The sequence below is a fragment of the Homarus americanus genome, unplaced genomic scaffold, assembly GCF_018991925.1.
Source record: "Homarus americanus isolate GMGI-L3 unplaced genomic scaffold, GMGI_Hamer_2.0 scaffold15169, whole genome shotgun sequence".
Taxonomy (NCBI): domain Eukaryota; kingdom Metazoa; phylum Arthropoda; class Malacostraca; order Decapoda; family Nephropidae; genus Homarus; species Homarus americanus.
In genome coordinates this window covers 95,971-116,896 of record NW_024714712.1, presented here as the reverse complement: position 1 = coordinate 116,896, position 20,926 = coordinate 95,971, and the positions used below count along the sequence as shown (strand labels likewise).

Sequence of the window (20,926 nt, the reverse complement as noted above, 5' to 3'; positions counted from 1 at the left end):
TATATATATATATATATATATATATATATATATTATATATATGATAACCACAAGGAAAGAAGAAAAACGAAGTTCCTTGTATTACTCTCTCTAGTCTGTACTCACCCCTGAAGATGTGATATATTGTGGTTATCAGATAATATATATATATATATATATATATATATATATATATATATATATATATATATATATATATATATATATATATATATATATATATATATATATATATATATATCCTAAAAATTTTATTGCTTAGCAATACTTTTAAGTATAAGAATTACAATATACAATATTCATTAATGACTAAATATCTATGTAGCTCATATTTTAGGAAAATCAAATACGTATAATCCTAATGACATATATTTTTTAATCAATACAGCAAATAATAAAAAATAGAATAAAACACTTCAGAGGACTGAACACAAGCTGCAATCATTCTCCCACTACCATTGGAGCAATTAGTGCAACTGGAAATTCCTCCATTCTATCTTCCTCTTCATCAGTGCCATAGAAGCCCCACATTCATTGTAAGGAAGACTCATTATTAGCATTTATCCTTTTTTATATCTTACTAGAGTATTTCTCTTCTCAATGCCTGTACAGACTAAAGCATCCTATTCATATGTTCTTACTTATTGATGCTCTCAAGAAGTAACTGATTGACTTACAGTATTATCAAAAAATAAGTAGAACTCTGCAGCCTGTGTATATGGAAGATGAGCAGTCAGTTTTCTTTAACTATGGAAAAATAAATTGCATTTGTAATACACCTGTAATACAACCCAGCACTTTACCATATGTTATTCAGTGCTGCTGAGAAAAGTAAAGAATAAGTCCTTTATCTTAAAGATGGATCTTTTCTGTGCCAGCAACATACTTCAGTCAACTTGGTGCTCCATCAGACTTTTTGAAATTCTACAATAACATTTTAATGAGCAATGATTTCCCCTACTTGTACCTTTCTATATATACTGTACAGTACAGTACTTGTGTTTCCATTCCACTACTATCATATCTAAGTCTGCATACTGGGATAAATCTCACTATTTTTAACACTTTTGATTTACAGTATACAAGGTACTAAAAAAATGGCTTCTCTTACATAATTACCGAACTGCTATTTTATATTTGTTTATATAGGGTTCAAGTAATGTTAGAGTGTTAACACTGAAAAGTATGCTGCAATTAGTGGCCATGACATTTGGGCAGACCATATGTGGATACTGCTCAAGGCCTTAATGGAACAAGGCATTGGAGATAGAGCTTAGCAGATGATGTGTATAGAAATTTAGTCATCACTATTACAAGGGGCAGGAATGGTATTTAAAGAAATATTTAAAAAGGGTTTGAGTAGTGCCACTTTGAATATTTAAGGAAACATACAAGGTGACAACAATGATCGCACAGTTCAGTGATCCCTCGGTTAACGAAATTTCGGTTAACGAATTACCTTCCATAAGATTCTTAACTTCAGTTAACGAGCATTCCCTCAATTAACGAATTCCTTACGAGCGCCCCTCAACATGTTTTCGCTTGCACATTAGCTGTCGTATTAATCCGCCAATACAGTAATCGGTTCTAGGGCTTAAATTCCTTACTATTTTAGTAAATATCAAGAAGTTTGTACTATTCAATAATTTTAAGTCTTATATTAAAATTTTTAGTCATTTTAACAATTATTTAACATAATTTAAGTACAGGGAAACTAGTTTTTAGCGTGCCAAACAGCCTGTCAACACACCATACAGGCGTCAGTCTCTGTGTCTTTTCAGTGGAGGTAACATCTTGCTTCAGACTCTCAACATAAACGCTTTTTTTCTGTGTTTCCTGTCAAATTATTGGTCATTTTGAAATATATTTTACATATTGATAATATATAGTGCAGTGTTGATTTAAAGAAAATAATCTTGAATTAAACCAAGTGAACTAAAATTTCATGGGTGAAATGGCAGCATGGGGTGACTTCTCTTCCACCCCAATGCCTTCTCTTCTCCCTTCTCCACCCCCATTCTAATTCACATCATCATCACCTCAAAGTAAGTGTACTTTACTGCATTTATTTTTCGTTTGTATGTAATTTTCGGTGAGCTGGAACCAATTACCCAAAAACCCATTGAAACAATGGTTTCGGTTAACGAGTTTTTCGGTTAACGAGCAACCTTCTGGAATGAATTGTGCTAGTTAACCGAGGGACCACTGTATTGCAATACAGTACAGCATACCTGATGTGGATAAGCAGCCTATAATCCGTACTGATTTCTAGATTTACAGAAATTTCTGTTTCATTAAATATTTGATATACTGTACTGTACTCCAACAGCATTCTGACACCCTGAAAATTGCTTTCTAACATACAGGTGCTTTATCTGCTTTCCAAATTTCTTATCCAAATTTAAGTGGGTCTAGTTCTAGGTTCTGTCCTTTATATTCAAATCATAAAAAAATATATTCATCAGCTTAGTTTTATAAAATTACTAAAGAGTGAAAAGAATTTTCCCAATTCAATATTTGCAAACATATCACAGAAGCATTATCTGGGGAGCTAACAAACATGTCCCATCACAGCATCACCCAGTCCCAATAATAATGATTTTATTAACCCTTTCGACGTGTATTTGGATTCTATCACTGGTACTCTGAAACTGCCATTTGGGCACTAAATATGCCCAATTTTGGCATTCATTTGGTCTATTTTTTATTTTTTTTAACACTTCACTAGAAGTCAAACACCAATTGTTTCATAAATTCTGATATAATGGTGCTCATAACACCTACACAGTAAAACGATGAAAATCTGAAGAGCTGCTACCATATGCGTCTCAGCTCCTGTTTCCGCCATAAGTTTGCAGCACATCCATTTTCCAGCAGTCGTTTCAAACTTTGGTGATATAGGTCAAATATTGCATAAGTGGAACAACAAATTTTTTATTTATTTATTTTTATTGCTGAGAGAAAAGTCGAACATCGCATTCAGTGATGTTAAAATTCATTTGACTTTTGTCAAACTTAACGTTAAAAGGGTTAAAAAACAGTGGGTAAATTTTTCCCTATCCTATGGTAATTCAAGAGATAACTAAGAACAGTGACTTCTAGGATGGAGGTTGTTTGTCTTTGGGTCTAATCAGACCGTCAGTGAATTAATCATGAAGTTACCATGTGCATTTTGGTGATCTTCCAGGGATTGCATTACAAAAACAATGTCATTATTATAATCTATGCCATTTAAAAGTCAATTAAATTATATGAAACAGTTTATTATAAGATCTTTATGCATTTCTCACTTCGGCTAATCTCGATAAAAATCAATTTAAAATGAATGTATGCAATGTAAAAAAATAGAATATGTTGGCATGGCACTTGAGGAAAAGTCACCGAAGGAAATGCCCTTGTTTATATTATATCATAAACAAACAATAATGAAATACTGTATAAAAAAGATAAATACCTGAAATGTGACCATTTTAGTATTTCTAATCTATAAATTTTTCAGTCGCCTTTCACTGAGAAGAAGAGTTGCTGGGAGCCAATGGTGAGGGACTCTGTTGGGAAAAAAAAAGATTAAAGTATAATCATATTTCTTTCTAATTCTATAGAAAACTAAAATCAAATACAATACAGTATGTCATTACTGAAAACCTTTTGTGAATTTATATTTTGTAAATTGGATCACATATACCCATAGACTCCCATCATAAAAACTGGGATATGTTATAAGGAAAAAATAAATCCAAAATCCAAAACATATTAAAATACTCTGTATTACAAAATATGTTTTCAATTAAAATTTGTGGGTGAACACAATGATTACAAGCCAATAATTTATATAATAGCGAGATGTATATAATGGAAGACACAGAAGTTACTAAGAAACGCACCACATGCTCACACAAACTCAGTCAAACATTGAACATTTGTTTTACTTCTTAATTAACAATACTGTAAAGAAAATATCATTGAATAAATACTTAAGACACAAAACAATAAATACAGCATATTTAATGTTAAACGTTCCATCAAAGTGAGTTAAATGGGTTTGTTGATGTTCGAGAAGCTTCTAGTGAGTCATGACATTTGTCAGAAATATACATGTATCCTCAATAATCATGGAGGTTAGGTTCCTGAAAACTTCCGTGATAAGCAAAACCGTACATATCGAAACATAACATATGGGAAAAAATAGTTTCGTCCCACAGCCCTAGAGATGCATCCCCTAACTGACCAAAATATACCCCACAAAATGTGTAGGTTCACTAAAAGATATACCCGGTAATACTAGTAACATATCTTTACTAATTAATGTACAGTACTGCACAATATTGTATCATGAATGGCTCATAGGAGAATGAATGAGAGAGGCAAAGTGTTACTGAGACACAATGGGTGGAGGGGAGGAGGAGGGTGGGAAGTGGGTGGGAGGTAGTGGATATCATGCTAATCTGCTCTGGCTAAAGCAAAGCCTTCACTGAAATTATGATTTAGGTGGTGATAATAGAGGTAGTGGTGGAAGGGAAAGATTGTGAGATGATGCGTCAATCGGTTTGTTTGGTAACACTGGCCGCAGCACTAGCAGACACAAATGAACAGTTGATGCCTCCCCACAAAATTGAGTGTAAGTATAAATGAACGTCATATTCCTTCTATATTACGTTACATTAATTTTAAATTATGGAGTGAGAAAGCAGAACGGTAGGGGTGATTAGAGAGGTGGAGTGGAAGGAAGTGGTAACACACAGTGGGTGTGTTATTTAATGTTAATAAATGGAACAATAGAAGTAGCAAACGATAATGGTAAAGAAAAAAGAGAGATCGCGTATGTAAGTGCGCATGCGCACACGTGAAAACATATCGTCATTACTTTACATAAGAATATGAAAGCAACACTTATTTACTGTTCATATATATTTTAATTAATGTTTCTGAATTTGTTTTTATTGAATTAATGTTTGTGTGCAAAATTAACAATACAATTTATTAATAATACGTGGAATATTAGAGGAGACGAGACAACTGCCGGCATTGTTTATGCTAAAGCTTACAAAACCAGTGACTAACTGGTTCTACATATAAAACTGAAGAAAATAAGACCGTGATTTTAGCTGTAGTAAAATTAATGTAAAAAAATTAATATGGTTGTTTGACGTACCTGTAATGTTATTTAATGTTAATAAATGGAACAATATAAGTAGCTAACCATTAATGGTAAAAAAAAAAGTGAGACTGCGCGTATGTAAGTGCGCATATGTGAAAACATCGTCATTACTCTACATAAGAATATGAAAGCAATTTACTGCTCATATATATTGAAGGGTTAAATGTTGTACTCTGTATAGACAAGCAGAGAGAGAGAGAGAGCAGCCGAACTGCCGGATGTAAACAAACCTTAATTTCCCGCGGCTTTTTTTTTTTTTTAAGGGGATTAGCCCACCCGGGCATAGGTCACTGACCCACATTGGGGCCTGAGGGGCAAAAATTTAATACTCCTTGCGACCTGAGGGACAAAAATTTAATACTCCTGTAATAATAATAATAATAATTCAGATAAAAAAAAAAAGCTGCCTATCTACCTACTGGACAAACTAAAATCGTTCCGGACCACAGGAGTTTCCGGCCCACAGAATGCCGGACTAGAGAGGTACAACCTGTACTTAAATATACAGTATATTGCAAGTTTAAATCAGTACTCACCTAGAGCTCTTGTGATTATTGCTGGTTTATCCTTCCAATATATACAAATTAAATACGCTGGGATGCCTGAAGCTGTGATGAGGATACCCATGCCAACCTCAAGAGGCCGAACATAAAGAGGAAGGAAAACCAGGAATCCACAAATCATCAGAAACACAATGGGCACAATGATGTTAACCTGCAAAAAAATAAATAGAGCTATTATTTAAATACTTTATAGTTGAAGACAGCAGCATGTTCTTTTATCATCAAAATTTTTCAAGAAACACTGAATCAACAGTTCAAGTTCACAAGAACTAGAGGATAGATTTGCTGAAACTTACATTCATTCAGAGAAAGCTTCAGCAAGCTAATACAAAAACATCTTTATTCAAAACACCTCTACTCTTGACACTTCCTTCACTCCTTTTTGTCATTACCTCCTTCCAAAAGTTTACCAACAACCCTTAACTTTTCATTCATCCTCATGCTGGAACGGATTGTGCTCGTTAACCGAGGGACCACTGTACTCTATTTTGTCATTCTATTTCTTCTTTTGTCTTAAATTAAGTGATTTTAGATGTATATAAGGACTTAGGTTATGATATAGTGGGATTTTAAACATTGTTTTTTTTAAGTATGGCATGCATATAGTATATGTTCCGACTTACGAATGTCCTCAGAAACGGTACCTGTTCGTAACCCGGGAACCCTCTGTACAGTACTTGGATATTATCATATACTGTACAAGTATTAGGACTGATTGTGAAACAATAATATACAAAGTGACTTCAATGTTTATTATAGATAAGAATAAAATGGTCTGTTTAAGAAATACAGTACAGTAATACCCCGGTTAACACGGTTTCGCTTAGCGAGATTTCACGTATACGCGGTGCCTCGCCGGAGCTGAACTTTCACTTAACGCGGGTTTTTTCCACATATACGCGCAGAGTGTCTGGCTCGAGAGCTATTTTTAGATTCGCCCCACCCGCCACCCGCCACCCTGCCTGACTGCCTGTTTTAGCTCATAAAATTCATACAAATTACCCGGCCAGAATATAATTTACATTGCTGGAATTCTTACAATATGATGATCATTTTGAATATAAACATCATAGATTTTGCATTAGACATACAAATTTTAGATATAATGTTTACTCTGAGTAAATATGTTATCTTTTGTGCAAAATATATGACATTTATATTCAAAATATTCCTGGTCTTACAAGGAATCCAGCAATGTCAATTGTATAATCCTAACTTTAGTTTGAGGTATTATTTATTAAAATTTAGTGGTTTTCCCCCCAAAATTTCTCAAGAGGGTAGAGCCAGCAGTGTAGTGTGAGAAGAGTGGGAGGGAGTTGAGTCCATTATTTGAATGGACATTAACTTGGCGACTGTATTTCTCTATTTCTCTTAAGTATTAATTGTGTGCATGTACCATCATAAAATTAAGATGTTATTTTTACTAGAACATAGGTATTGTGTCGGAAAAAGTGGAGTTTGGGGGTCGGGCCAGTTTCTATTGGAATTAATCTCATATGTTCTGTTGTTCACTTAGCGCGGTTTTCACTTAACATGGTACCCTGTGGGTTTTATTGACCGCGTTAAGCGGGGTACTACTGTATTAACAAAGTACAAATACTGAACAGGGGGGGGGGGGGCCAAAATTTGCAGATTTTTATTTCGCGGTCCTTTATTATTCGCAGATGACACCCTGGATGAACCCCAGGAATGCCTGTGGGTAGTTTTAAAGTTGCCAGCATTTTCGCGGCTGGGACAGGGAGCCATTCATTCTAGAGACTGTAATTTCCTTTACCTGCATTGTAAATGTGTGTGTGTGTGTGTAGACACACACACACAAAACACATGCAGAAAAATAATATTGAAAAATCCTCTCACAAATATCAAACAAATTTATTAAAAATGTGACAGTCTACCCCCAAGTCCGTGCTTTATTACTTTATTAATAAAGCACGGACTTGAGGGTAGACTATCACATTTTTAATAAATTTGTTTCTGATTATTTGTGAGAGGATTTTCCAATTATTATTTATTTGTATGTGTTTTGTGTGTGTCTACACACACACACACATATATATATACAATACAGGTAAAAGAAATAATTGCCCTAAGGGCAAACACAAAGTAAAAATGTACACCCCGTCCGTAAATGTTATTTGCGGATTTGGCGATTCGTGGCCATTTCGAGAACCTAATCCCCGCGAATTTGGGGAGCCCTGTATAGTAAATGGCTACAAACAGCCAATTAAATCAGCAACCCAGATACCAAAGTCCTCAGTCACCATACTAGATCATATACAGTGGGTCTCATTTTATTGTTATCGCTTATTTGATTGGTTGAAATGTAACCATAGTTGTAGCTTACATGTAAAGCCATGGGTAGTGCAGGTAGCAATATAGCATTAATTTAGTGATCTTTTACTTATTTAGGTTAATTCAACAAAGAAAATGCTCTGAGTCACTTGAATTACCAAAAAATCCAGTGGCTGAGAGATGGCTTATAAATATAATATTGTTAGGGAAAGCAAGAATGATCAGCTGACACTGCTGTGTACTGTAAACAAGAGACCACAATAGCTCATCTAGGATTGAATGTTGGATTTCTTCCGGAAAAATTAATTAATTTTCGATAATGTTTTATTTACCCAGCACCAAATGAACCTAAATAATATTGGAATTATATTCAAATTGCGTGCTGTCATTATAAAAGGATTGCGGGGTGATGAGCACGGGAGGTGGTGAGTTGTCCTCTCCCTTCCTCCCTCCTCTTCCACCACCCCTCGCCTATGCACCCAAATGCTAGTTTTGTACAGTATCTTAATATAATTCATATTTTATTCCTATCTTTCATTCATCTTAATCTATTTCATATATTCCTATAATAATACAGGTTTAACTTCGATGTAACGTCACTAGATTTATCGGCAACTCGCATTTAACGATAAAATTTAGAGATCGTGAATTTGAAATGCCTTCCTGTAATTTCTACTAGTTCCTCTACCTGCTGCAATGCTCCTGTCGGTTTGCTTTGGCATTGAAGTCCAGCTGATGCTGAGCACCATGTGATCACCTTAAATTTCAACTTTCTTTGCATCAATTATGGCCTCTAAGTGACCTGAAAACCCTCCCGGAGTTGCTAGTCACTCAATGAAGAGAAGAGTTCCCTGAACATTGTGCAGAAGGATGAAATAATAGAGAAACTCGACCGTGGAGTGTCTGTTCATCAACTTTGTGAAATCTATGGTGTTTATAGCCCCCCCGCCCCCCCATAATTCGATATAACGGCAAATTGGCTTTAACAGCACAGTCCAGGTTCTGTCGATGCCATTAATTGACTTTACAGAACTGCATGGTGAACTGGCCCTTGAACCGTTGATTCTTGCTGGGGTAATGGGGCTGGAATATGTAAAAGCATACAGTATAGGGTTTGAGTAGCAAAACCCAACTGTCCTTTCTGTACAGGTGAATTTATTAAGAAAATCTATCATATACAGTTCCAAGTGTATATCACCGTAACTTAATCACTGTAGCTATGAGTGTTAAAATGAGGACGGAGGCTTTATTAAACAGCTCTTCTAATTACGTCCTCCTTGTGTGAGCGAGTGAGTGAGAATGCCAAAGCAGCTGGCTTTTATATGCTGACCGAACAGTCTTTAGGGCCACGTCTCAAGGAACTTACCCATCACGTGATGTGACCATGTCACCTCATAGCCAGTGGAAAGTTACAGGGGGTGATATCATTATATAAACCCAATGTACTGCCCTGACATTTATATTAGAACTAAGGGGCTAATACAATGGTTATTCAGATTCATTCCATATTCAAATTGTTTATTTAATTAAAAAATAAACATACAAATTAAGCCCAAATTCAAATTAACGAGGGTACAGTGCACTGTATCAGTAATATCTCCATTAACCGGAATCCCCAAAACCCAGAACTCTCCAATAACAAGAATTGAAATTTGCTCAGAATTTTTCCGGAAAATTCCTTAAATTCCTGCTTTGGGAACAAACGAGGTTAAAAATCAGGAGCATTTTCTTAAAAAAAAAAAAAATCCTGTCAAAATGTTAATTTCTGGGAGAAAATGCCGATTATGAAATAATGCGCAATTACTGAAAAATCTGAGAAAATGGCGAGAAAATCACTCCAAACCTTTCAGCCAGGGCCTGGGAACAAGGGTTCCCAGCGTTATGAAAGACTGATCATGTTTAGCTGCATCCTTACATGGTTGGTGTGTGAGTGGGGAAGACCAACCGCTTGGGTAATGCTAAATTTTTCTGCTCTGTGTCTATTTATACTGGGTAATTACTGTGCAAATATAGGTATTTCTTTAAATGTACAGTAGCTAAAACAACTATATGTGCATACTTTGTGGGAAACAATATGAGACCATGGACGATAAATTTTGGTATATGAGGACTGTCACTAGTCACACATAAAATTTCGGAGCATATCGACCCCCACCTCCACAGATAGTTGTTTTAGCTACTGTACATACAATACTAAAAAAGAAAATAATACAGTAATAAATCAATGTAATTCCGAGCTGAACTAACAAGGTGGTGAGGTGATGAGGTAGTAGGTGAGGTGACAAGCCAAGACTCTTCCACAGCACTACTAAACCATTGTCTAATAACATTTTATTTTATAATTTCTATTTTAAAATTAATACATACATGATGGCTCGGTTTGGCTACTTTTGCACTTAGACAACTGATCAATGAATAAACCAGACATATGGAGATGCATTATACACAAGTGATGTCACGAAGCTTCACAACTGCAACCACAACTGCTGAGCAACTTTTACTCAAATGTACTAATTTAATTTAAAAAAAATTTGTCTAGTGCATTTATTTACCCAAATTAATCACCATCTTGCAAGAATTCCAGAAATGCAAGATATATTCTGCTAAGTCAAGTCAGTGGCATTTATAAGCAAAAAAATTAAACTCCCTGGTTTTTTATAATCATGAATCCCTGACCCCAACTCCCCTTCCTCCTAACAAGCAGGGGAGGCAGATGACGGTGGGTGACAAAGATTAAAGGGACAAAGGTGGTTTTAGGCTTAAAGCTTTTCTCTTGTAAAATGCTACAGACTTAACTTTGCAGAATATAACTTGCATTGCTGGAATCCATGTAAGATAGTGATTAATTTGAGTATAAACATCTCATAGTTTACACATGAGACAAATAGTTTTGTCCTTTAGCTTAGTACATTTGAGTACAAAGTGAGTACAGTACAGTGATCCCTCGGTTAACGAACACAATTCGTTCCACAGAGTCGTTCTTTAACCGAATCCATTATTTCAATACAAAGTAAAGCCAAAAATGCATAAAGTCAGAAACACTCCAAAAATTCCCCTAAATCGCCCTTAAATCACTATATATATACAGTAGTCCCTCGGTTAACGAACGGTTCGATTAACTAAATTTCGGTTAACGAATTAACTCCCATAAGGATCTTCAATTCGGTTAATGAACAAAACTTTGATTAACAAAATCCTTACGAACAACATGTTTTGTTGTGAGGATCAGCTGATGCGGTGATCTGCCAATTCAGTAATCTGTTCTATGTTTACATTCATTTCCAGTGGAGTAAATATCAAGAAAGTTGTGCTTTTAATATTTTGCATTTTTTATATTAAAATTATTAGTCATTTTAACATTTATTTAACATATTGATAATATATGCAGAACAGGGAACTAGTTTTTTGTGAGCCCATCAGATGCTTGACTCAGCCACCTGACATTAGTTGGGCTTTGTTGACAGTGGAGTGAACATCTATTTTGTTGGTGTCTTGAATATTTTTGCATTTTTACACTGAAATTATTGGTTAATCTGAAATTTAGTTAACACATTGATAATATATAGCACAGTGCAGTGTTGATTTAAATAAAATAATCTTGAATTACACCTAGTGAACTTAAAATTTTATTGGTGAAATGACAGCATCAAGCATGGGTCCCTTGAAAGGTGATTTCTCCTCCATCCCCACTTCCTTCTCCCTTCTCCTCCACCCCCACTTCTAATTCCCATCATCAACCAGGAACCTTCTACATACACACCTCAAAGTAAGTGTACTTTAGTCAATTTTTTTTTACTTTGTATATGTACTTTTCGGTCAGCTGAAACCAATTACCCAATATCCCATTGAAACAATGGATTCGGTTAACAAACGACTCTGTGGAATGAATTGTGTTCGTTAACTGAGGGACCAGTTGGTGGTGTGGTGACCAGAGCAGACTGAGGTATCCTACAGGCAATGTTATCAGGAGTTTAAATGCCACTGCCAAGCTCTCATCCCGCCTATTTTATGGATATGAGATTGGTGATGAAGCTGAAGTCACTTTACAAGTGTCAGCAGTTGATTTTGAAGGCTTTAAATCTGACTAGGCTTCACCCTCTGCCTGGTCCCCCCATCATCTCCCAGAGTTTCCCACACCTCCACTATTTGGTGGAGTATAGCACAATTAACTTCCTGGGCTTTCTTAAAATATATATTTATGAATGTAGATGCAGTTTATGTGACATTTTGTGTAATTTTGGGAAGGTTAAGTTGGTTACCCAAAGTTGTCCAGTACAATACAGCGATTTAGCACATGTTAAAGGACATTGCTTGCGTGGATTTCCGATGCATAGATGTGCATCAGTACGATATACCTGCTCAAAATGAGACCCCACTGTAATATGGAACAGCCAAGGCAACACCAGTTTGGCAGAGGTCATTTCTATAGGTCTTGGTGATCACTTTATCACTTACTGCTGCAGAAAAAAAAAGTCTGGGGAAAGATAGGACAACACATGGTAATCAAAATAAAGTCAATAAAATATTATAATAAACAATTATATATTCTAAAATAAACTACAAAATTTTGAGTGGTCTCGTGCAACAAATTGCAGAGGTAAATGAAGTTACATACAAGTTCAAAACTAGCTTTACTGATGTTATTGATGATATAGAAAAATTAAAGGAGATATGGATAAAATCTAGGGCTTAAGCTTAGATGATTAGCGAGATATTAGAATCCATCAGACACAGAGATCAACTCGCTCATAATATTAAGAGACATGATGAGGAGTTACAAAAAGTTCCTCCCACCAGCTCTACCTTATGTTTATTAAAATGGAAAACAGTTCCTGTTACCAACACAACCTGCATCAAAAGACTAAGAGGGGATGAGACTTCCGACCATGGCCAGGAGTACCAGAGAGTTAATTGCAAACTTTTGTTGTATTCAGGTAAACCTCAATTTACGATATCCCAATCTATTATAATTTGCATGATGCTAATATTATCTTTTTTATTGCTTTCTCTCCCTATATACAAATCAACATAGAGTTCCGTGGTTGACCTTTTCCAAATCTTATCTCAGATTATTTCCTAATGTAGAAGGGTAAAGTATTTACTTACTTTTATAGGTCTTTCCATATCTGGACACTTCCATCTCAAATACAGTAGTCCAGCTACACTACAGAGAATGAACATGCTTTCTACAAAACTAGCATATTCAATCAGGCTGTAGATATCAGTTGTACACAGATACATTAGTGACAGAAGTCCCTGAAAGTACAAAAGAAATACAAAAATATGATTTATTTTTAACATAAAAAGAATAAATTAACATATTTTCAGGATTTAGGAACAGATTTCTCATTAAATACTGTAAGTTATGTCATTTCCATGAGGACTCAAATTTGTTTATGTTCAACAAACCAACTAGTTGAGTGGGGGTTACCCAGTGTCTTGGAAAAAGTGTTATGAAAAACCTTAAAGAGGAGGATGTTATTTCAATAGAAATACAGTATGATTATGTTTTAAATTTGAGAAACTATTATGGTTTATACTTAAAGTACTCACAAGAAAGACAAGTGATGTTGTGGGAGTATTACATTTGTAGTTGATGAGTGCTAAACAATCTGGGAAGTGTCCTTGGCGAGCACCCACAAAACACAACCTGGATACAAAAACATTATTATTGATGTTACTTTCATGCATTAGATGAAAGTTACCAGATCTTCATTCATTAGTATAACATTAATTGGTATTATGATGAGCAGTCTCGTGATTACTGCATTGTGATCACATCTGTAAACACTCATAATATTTATAAATGTAGTCTTGTAATACCTATCATGCATATATGACCATAATACTGACCCTTAAAAATAATCCTGTGATCAAGAAGGCCTTGGCCAAATATACACAGAGTGTGTCAATATCCTACAACTTTCATCTACAACAAACATGGCTAAAGGGTCTTTGGAAAAAATGGTACAACTGTCAAACTAATGAAAAAAAATGGCACAGGATATATAAAGGTTTCTCAAGGTCAGAAGACTTGTAGATTCTGCTGGATATATAAAGGTAACATTTCCCTACAGACTTACAATGATACACTCTGATGTTTGGCTCCCCTCTTGCCAGAGTCAAGCAAATACATGACACAAAAATGTACACATCTTTCCTGTATTTTTTCATAAAAATTTCATTATATTAAAATATTAATAAACACTAACCTTGAGGAAGTCATAATGTGCACAGACAGTCCTCCAAAAGCTGAGAGTGCTACCAAAATAGGCATTATCCAACTTCCATAGCTTAATAGTTTATCAGCAAATGTCTGCAAAGAATAATATTTTTTTTGTTAATAAGTAACTGTACCACCAATAAAAAGGGATATAACTTCAAGCTCGCCAAGTTATCATGCTAAATAAACAAAAGGAAATACTTCTTCACACACAAGGGTGAAACACTCTACCAGCTCAAGCTGTGGAACTGAGAACAGTAATGGACTTCAAAATAGCCCTTGACAAAACTATCAAGAATAATGGAGGGATCCAACACAGGCCACTGGCCTTCTTCCCTCAGCATGGCCACCTCTAGTCGGTGGCCATTAGTTAAATACAGTAGAGGCAATCCTGGATTACAAAAAAAGTTCTGTTCCTGGACCCTGATTGTGTGTCAGAACTGTGTTAATTCCACTAGCTAAGTTAGGTTAAAACACAACCCTGCCTATACAAAACAAATAATGTAAATTTTACCTGTAAATAAAGTGATCAATATATTGGGATACCATTAATTTTTATTCTTTAAAAATGTCTTCCAAGAGACCATGAGATAGTGGGCTGCAGTTGTTCAAACTAAAGGTAACTCATTGAGCAAAAGAACATGTAGTGTCATCACCCATACATGGGCTACATAATACTGCTGGATAATCTTTATTTCCATTAGCAAATCAGTTAATCGTCTTCTTATATTTTTAATCTTAAATACATATTTAATGTATCGTATTAAAAATATTTAATACTTATCTAAGATATGAAACATCAGACATATTTAATGTTCTTACAATGAAGATAGCGTGGACACACTACAGTAGGTACATGAGACAGCCAACCAGTGAAGAATAGGATAAAGCAAACAATTCTAAAGCCATTTTTTCTTACTTGAACATTAAATCATCATTTCTGAACAACTGCTTACTGGACTGTAGTTGTGCAGGCTCAAGGTGACACATGTCATAAGGGAACAATGTAATGGTGGCCTGTTAGCAATTACCATGCCCATCATGCTGCCATCTATTAAGGGTGGGCGTCATTTTTATGAACTCTCTTAGACACTTTTACATAGGAGCCTGTGATGTCATATATATGATGTCATACCACCACTGGGTTGCCAGTTACTGCTCTTTCATCTAATGTGCCCATTTACAATGCAAATATGCACCATATATACTAACCTATTAAATAAAGGAACATAAATTATGGCAGTGGTCGGCAACTCCGTGGTGGGTGTGACATCATCCATGAAGTTATGTACATGACAATGCGGGTCAATCACAGCACCTGTGGAAAAGTGTCTAGGAAACTGAAAAAATGCAGGTAGGCAAACTTTGTTTTCCTTATTTACCTGATCAATTGTCTTTGTGTGATATCTATTTATTTAACTGTTAGAAATTATCTTGTGAAACAAACAGTATTAAAAATATTAATGTTTCTCTAAGATATGAAACAACAGACATTCCAGTATTTAATGGTTTTCTTACACTAGAAGTCAGAGCCTCAAGTTCAAGAAACCTGAAAGTGTTGAGTTGTGACCTATTGTGCAGTAACAACCTACCAGAGAAAGTTGTGACAGTAAGAGTTGTGATCTGTTGTACAGTAATAACCTACCAGAGAATGTTGTGACAGTAAGAGTTGTGAACTGTTGCAATAACCTGCATTAGCACAAAATAATGGTACATATGGTTCCCTCTTGAAGGCCCATTGCATTGATGTCAGCAGTGTATTTTCACTCATCTATCCCAAAAGAGATTTTCTTTGTCTCTTGCTATCAACACCACTCTTGTTACTTCTTTGGTCACTTAGCATTCATGTTAGAAAGGTTATAAAGGACAAATCAAGAAGCAACAGAGAATAGCCGGTCACTTCGATATATATTAGACTCAGAGGTCAGTAAGAGACAGAAGCAGTAAACCACTGCAGGTGGGCTGGCACGATGACACGTTGTGGCTCATGTTAAGTAGGGACGACCATTATTTTATGTTTTAATCCTTACTTTATTTTTTATGACAACACAATAAATATGGACCGTGTTATATTACAGTATTTATATTATAACGAGATTTGGCAAGTCTTGGGGAGAAGCATATGTTTATCTAGGGGGTTCTTAGGGGGAAGACGCCCCTGGTCTAGAATTTTCTGTGGTTCTAAGAAGGCCAGATTAGAGAGGTCACACATTAAAACAAAATTTTTCTTAAACAGCATAAATCAAATTCATATAAAGTAAAAAATATTGTCATATCTTACATACCACGGCAATAGCATCTGAGGCTAATAGAGCTGTTGGTGTAAGGACAGCCAAGTAAGCCACATTGGCAAGTACATACACCAATGTCACCACGGGCAGGGAAATATAGATGGCTCGTGGCAAATTTCTGTGGAGACAACAACACATTATGCATGTATCTTTAGTATGTATTATAAGTATATGATATACTGTAATAAGTAGTTACAGTAATTTATACAGGTATCATAAAAAATAAAAATAGTGAATAGAAAATACAGATACAAATAAGTTCTGAACACTTTATATAAACGATAACCGCGTTAACCAGAATAATTGGTGCAGAGCGGTTCCGGGATTTATATGTTTCGTGGTATGGAGACAAATTTTTTATCCCCAGAAGTGCACAACCCAGGAATTTTTCTGGGTATACTGGGGAAAGTTTTCAGTCTAAATTACTCATCTTGCATGGACAGACACTCTCCCATTACATTTAGGCTGTGGTCAGGAGCAAACATATTTATGTATGGCTAGCAAAAGTGTCTAAACTTTTATCTACAGCAGCTGTTCTAATTGTGCTTCAACAAAATATTATGACACACTTCACTCAATTGACTGTACTGTAGTACATAACTAATCATGTCTAACACTTGCGAAGAAAGTTGGAAGATCATTGGGTCACGTTCTAACCTGACCTGACGCAACGTCAGGTCACCCAGTGTTGGGGGGGGGGATTAGTTGGTCTTATGACCTGAATATGTCTTGAATGACATTATTTTATACCTATGATGTATATACATCTTACTATACTGTACTGCATTGTATATGAAGGGTACATGTATCAATAAGCACAGATTATTACAGTAACATAACTGTACTACTTAATTAAAAACAAATAAATATTAATGTATCATGAATGAGTCATTACTTTAGGCAAACAGTGAGGGGAGGAGGGTGCTGCAGTCACTTTTACCCCCCAAATGGATTCTTCAACCTCTTACAAGTTCACAATGAGAGATTAACCTTATAAAATGTCATTGACTTGACTTACGAGAATATAATTTGCATTGCTGGAATTCTTGTAAGATAGCGATTAATTTGAGTATAAACATCCCTTATTTTGCACCACACACACTCATGTGCAGTCCAACGTAGTTATTCATGTATAATGGTAGCCTCGATGCTCCTACAGTTGGTGTCAGCAAGAATGCTGGCATTTGTTCTCTTGTCTTCCCAGCGAACTCGGAGGATGGAACATAGACTACGTTGGTGAAAGTTTTCAAGTGCCTTGAGGTGCCTCCTGTATGTGATCCATGTCTCACTGCCATATAGTAGGGTGGGCAGGACCACTTCTCGATATACGTGCAACTTTGTGGATAGTTTGAGCTCCCTACAGCTGAACACACGATTTCGGAGTTCGCCCAAGGCGTGAGATGCACATCTGATCCAATGCTGAATTTCTTCATCGATGTCAGCTGTGATGGACAGGTGGGAGCCGAGATACCGAAATTGGGTAACATTAGAGAGTGTAGTACCGTTAAGCTGGATACATAGTGGAGGTGTCTCTGAACCAGGGGCAGGCTGGAAGAGAATCTGACTTTTACGTACATTCACCTCAAGGCCGAAGTGTGCATACGAGTCTCCTGTAGGTCGTGTTCAGTGTGAGCAACAAGGGTGAGGTCGTCTGCATACTGAAGTTCAGTAATGGAAGCTGCCGTCACCTTTGCTCTTGCCTGGAGTCGTCTTATGTTGAATAGACACGCCCCCCCCCCCACACACACACACACACGGGAATTAAGACAACAAGCATCCAGTAAGGGTGTTGTTGTGTGACTGCATGGAGGCGAATTAAAAGATCAGCTGTTGAGGAGCTTATTGCTTGGCAACACTGGTGCATCTTACCGTTCCATCTCTAATCACCCACACCTTTCTGCTTTCTCATTCCATATTTTAAAATGTTATGTAATGTAATGTTGAAGGGATACACTTTGCTCATTTATACTTATACTTATCACAATCTCCCTAAAAATACTTTAGCTTTCATATTTATTCAAGATATCTTCAGGTCATGAGACCCACTAATCCCCCGGCCAAGAAAGGGTGACCTGACATTCCATCAGAAGGTCAGTAATATGCGGCCACTAATCCCCCACCCTAAATCCACCTGATATTAAGTCAGGTCAGGTCAGTTACACGAGACCCACTAATACCCTACAGCTCCATGGGAGTGGAAAATATCGGTCTTTGCTGTAACACACAACTTCATTCACACCCATATCCTAAAGATTTTTAATTTTCAAATAGATATATTTTACCAATCTTTTAGATAAACTATTCTGGATCATTATAGTAAAGAAATGGAGTTTCTAACTTAACTAGAACTGCTTTAATGGACTCCGGTAGTTTAAACTCAAGGAAAACATCCCCAGCACCCAGAAACATTCTGGGGAAGTGGGCCAGTGTCCGTCTGTGCAAGATGTCTAGTTTAGACACTCGGAAACTTTTCCCAGTAAACAGAAAAGATTCCGGGGATAAGGAATTTTTCCGGGTTTGAGAAAGTCGTCTGGTTAGCGGGAAATCTCTCATACCCGGAAGTGCTCTGCACCAATTGTTCCGGCTAACAGGGATATATATATATATATATATATATATATATATATATATATATATATATATATATATATATATATATATATATATATATATATATATATATATATATATATATATATATATATATATATATATATATATATATATATATATATATATATATATATATATATATATATATATATATATATATATATATATATATATATATATATATATATATAACTTCAGCAATGGACCTGTTACGTGGAAAGCGTAGTTTTATAATGAAGAGGAGAACCAGGGTAAACACAGACATCTTGAAGTAGGGCTTCTTTTAATTGCTAACGTTTTGGAAATAATCCTTTTCCATCATCAGAGCCTAAAAAGTTTTGAAAAAGTTTAAAAATACAGGTGATATACAATAAAAACATAATATCATACGAAAATTTACCATACTTGAGAGAACAACAAGCTTTATCTAAAGGTCTGAAATATGCTTTTAATCCCCGCAAATTAAACTTTTTTAACCATTTCCTTGGTTTTGAGAGTCTTTTTAAGAAACTGTCTCCTCTCAGTTTATATGATCCAGTATCAAAAGGTTTGCATTATTTCATTAACTCTTTCCGCCACTTAGCGTTTTGGTTATATTATTCATACAACTCGTTCAGCACCAAACAAGCTCTTTCTAAGGAAGAATTTCTCGCACTTAAAAATTTAGCATCCAACGACAATATTATCATTACTAAACCAGATAAGGGTAATGTTGTTGTTATACTCAATAAAATGTTCTACTTTGAGAAAATGATGAATATACTTAACAACCGAACTAAATTTGCCCCCATTCTAGACGATTTAATCAGGGTAATTCTTAAGTATGAGGACAAGATAAACAGATTTCTTCGTAAACTTAGAAAAAATAATGTCATTAACAACTCCGCCTTTTTAAAACTCTTTGTTAGCGGATCTAAACCAGGTATCTTGTATGGTCTACCAAAGGTACACAAGGATGAGTGTCCCTTACGCCCTATATTGTCTGCCCTTGGCACTTTCAACTATAATCTGTCTAAATTCCTCGTTCCCATACTGTCACACCTATCACCATTAATCAATACTCTGTTAAAGACTTTTAGTTTTGTTAAGGAGCTAACTAGCATCTCATTCAACAACTGTGTTATGGCTAGCTTTGATATACAGTCTCTATTTACCAACATCCCTCTTGCCGAAACTATTGACACATGTACAGATGAACTGTTCTCAAATACTGATGTAATTGATGGATTCAATGGACCACGATTTAAAGAATTTTTAAAACTGGCTGTAAATGATTGTTTGTTTTTATTTAATAACAAAGCTTATAAACAATGTGATGGTGTTGCTATGGGTTCACCTTTAGGTCCCATGTTGGCCAACGCTTTTCTCTGTCACCACGAGAAGCTTTGGCTTACTGAATGTCCCCCCAATTTAAGCCTTTGTTCTATCGTCGGTATGTTGATGACACTTTTTTAATTTTCAGATCACTTGATCACGTCCTTATGTTCCTAAATTATTTAAATTCGAAACATGGCAACATCAAATTTACTTGTGAATTGGAAAAGGAAAATATTCTTCCATTCCTTGATGTTAATATCCACCGTCTTCATAATAGTTTCGAGACAGCCTTATACAGAAAACCAACTTTCACTGGTTTGAGTTCAAAATTTTCATCTTTTATTCCTCTTAATTACAAACGTAATCTAGTACGTACTCTTACCAACAGAGCCTTCAATATATGTTCTAGCTATTTCCACTTGGATATTGAACTAAAATACATAAAGGAACTACTCTTTAACAATGGTTT

The 20,926-nt window shown here is 35.5% G+C and overlaps 1 protein-coding gene across 2 annotated transcripts in view; it reads right to left on the bottom strand.

Annotated features, from left to right (window-relative positions):
• Positions 1–2,127: 2,127 nt before the first annotated feature.
• The window catches only part of LOC121879305 (Y+L amino acid transporter 2-like), a 71,690-nt gene continuing 52,891 nt past the window's right edge, over positions 2,128–20,926 (bottom strand). The window contains exons 7-13 of one of the 2 annotated variants that reach the window (XM_042385920.1): positions 16,522–16,645; positions 14,226–14,329; positions 13,567–13,663; positions 13,120–13,269; positions 5,695–5,872; positions 3,455–3,548; positions 2,128–2,887 (exon numbers count right to left, since the gene is read on the bottom strand). In XM_042385920.1, coding sequence (XP_042241854.1) covers positions 3,496–3,548; positions 5,695–5,872; positions 13,120–13,269; positions 13,567–13,663; positions 14,226–14,329; positions 16,522–16,645 — 706 coding nt within the window. In that variant the 3' untranslated portion in view covers positions 2,128–2,887; positions 3,455–3,495. Of the gene's footprint in view, positions 2,888–2,918; positions 3,549–5,694; positions 5,873–13,119; positions 13,270–13,566; positions 13,664–14,225; positions 14,330–16,521; positions 16,646–20,926 lie in introns of those variants that run through there. The other variant, XM_042385913.1, reaches the window with a different exon arrangement.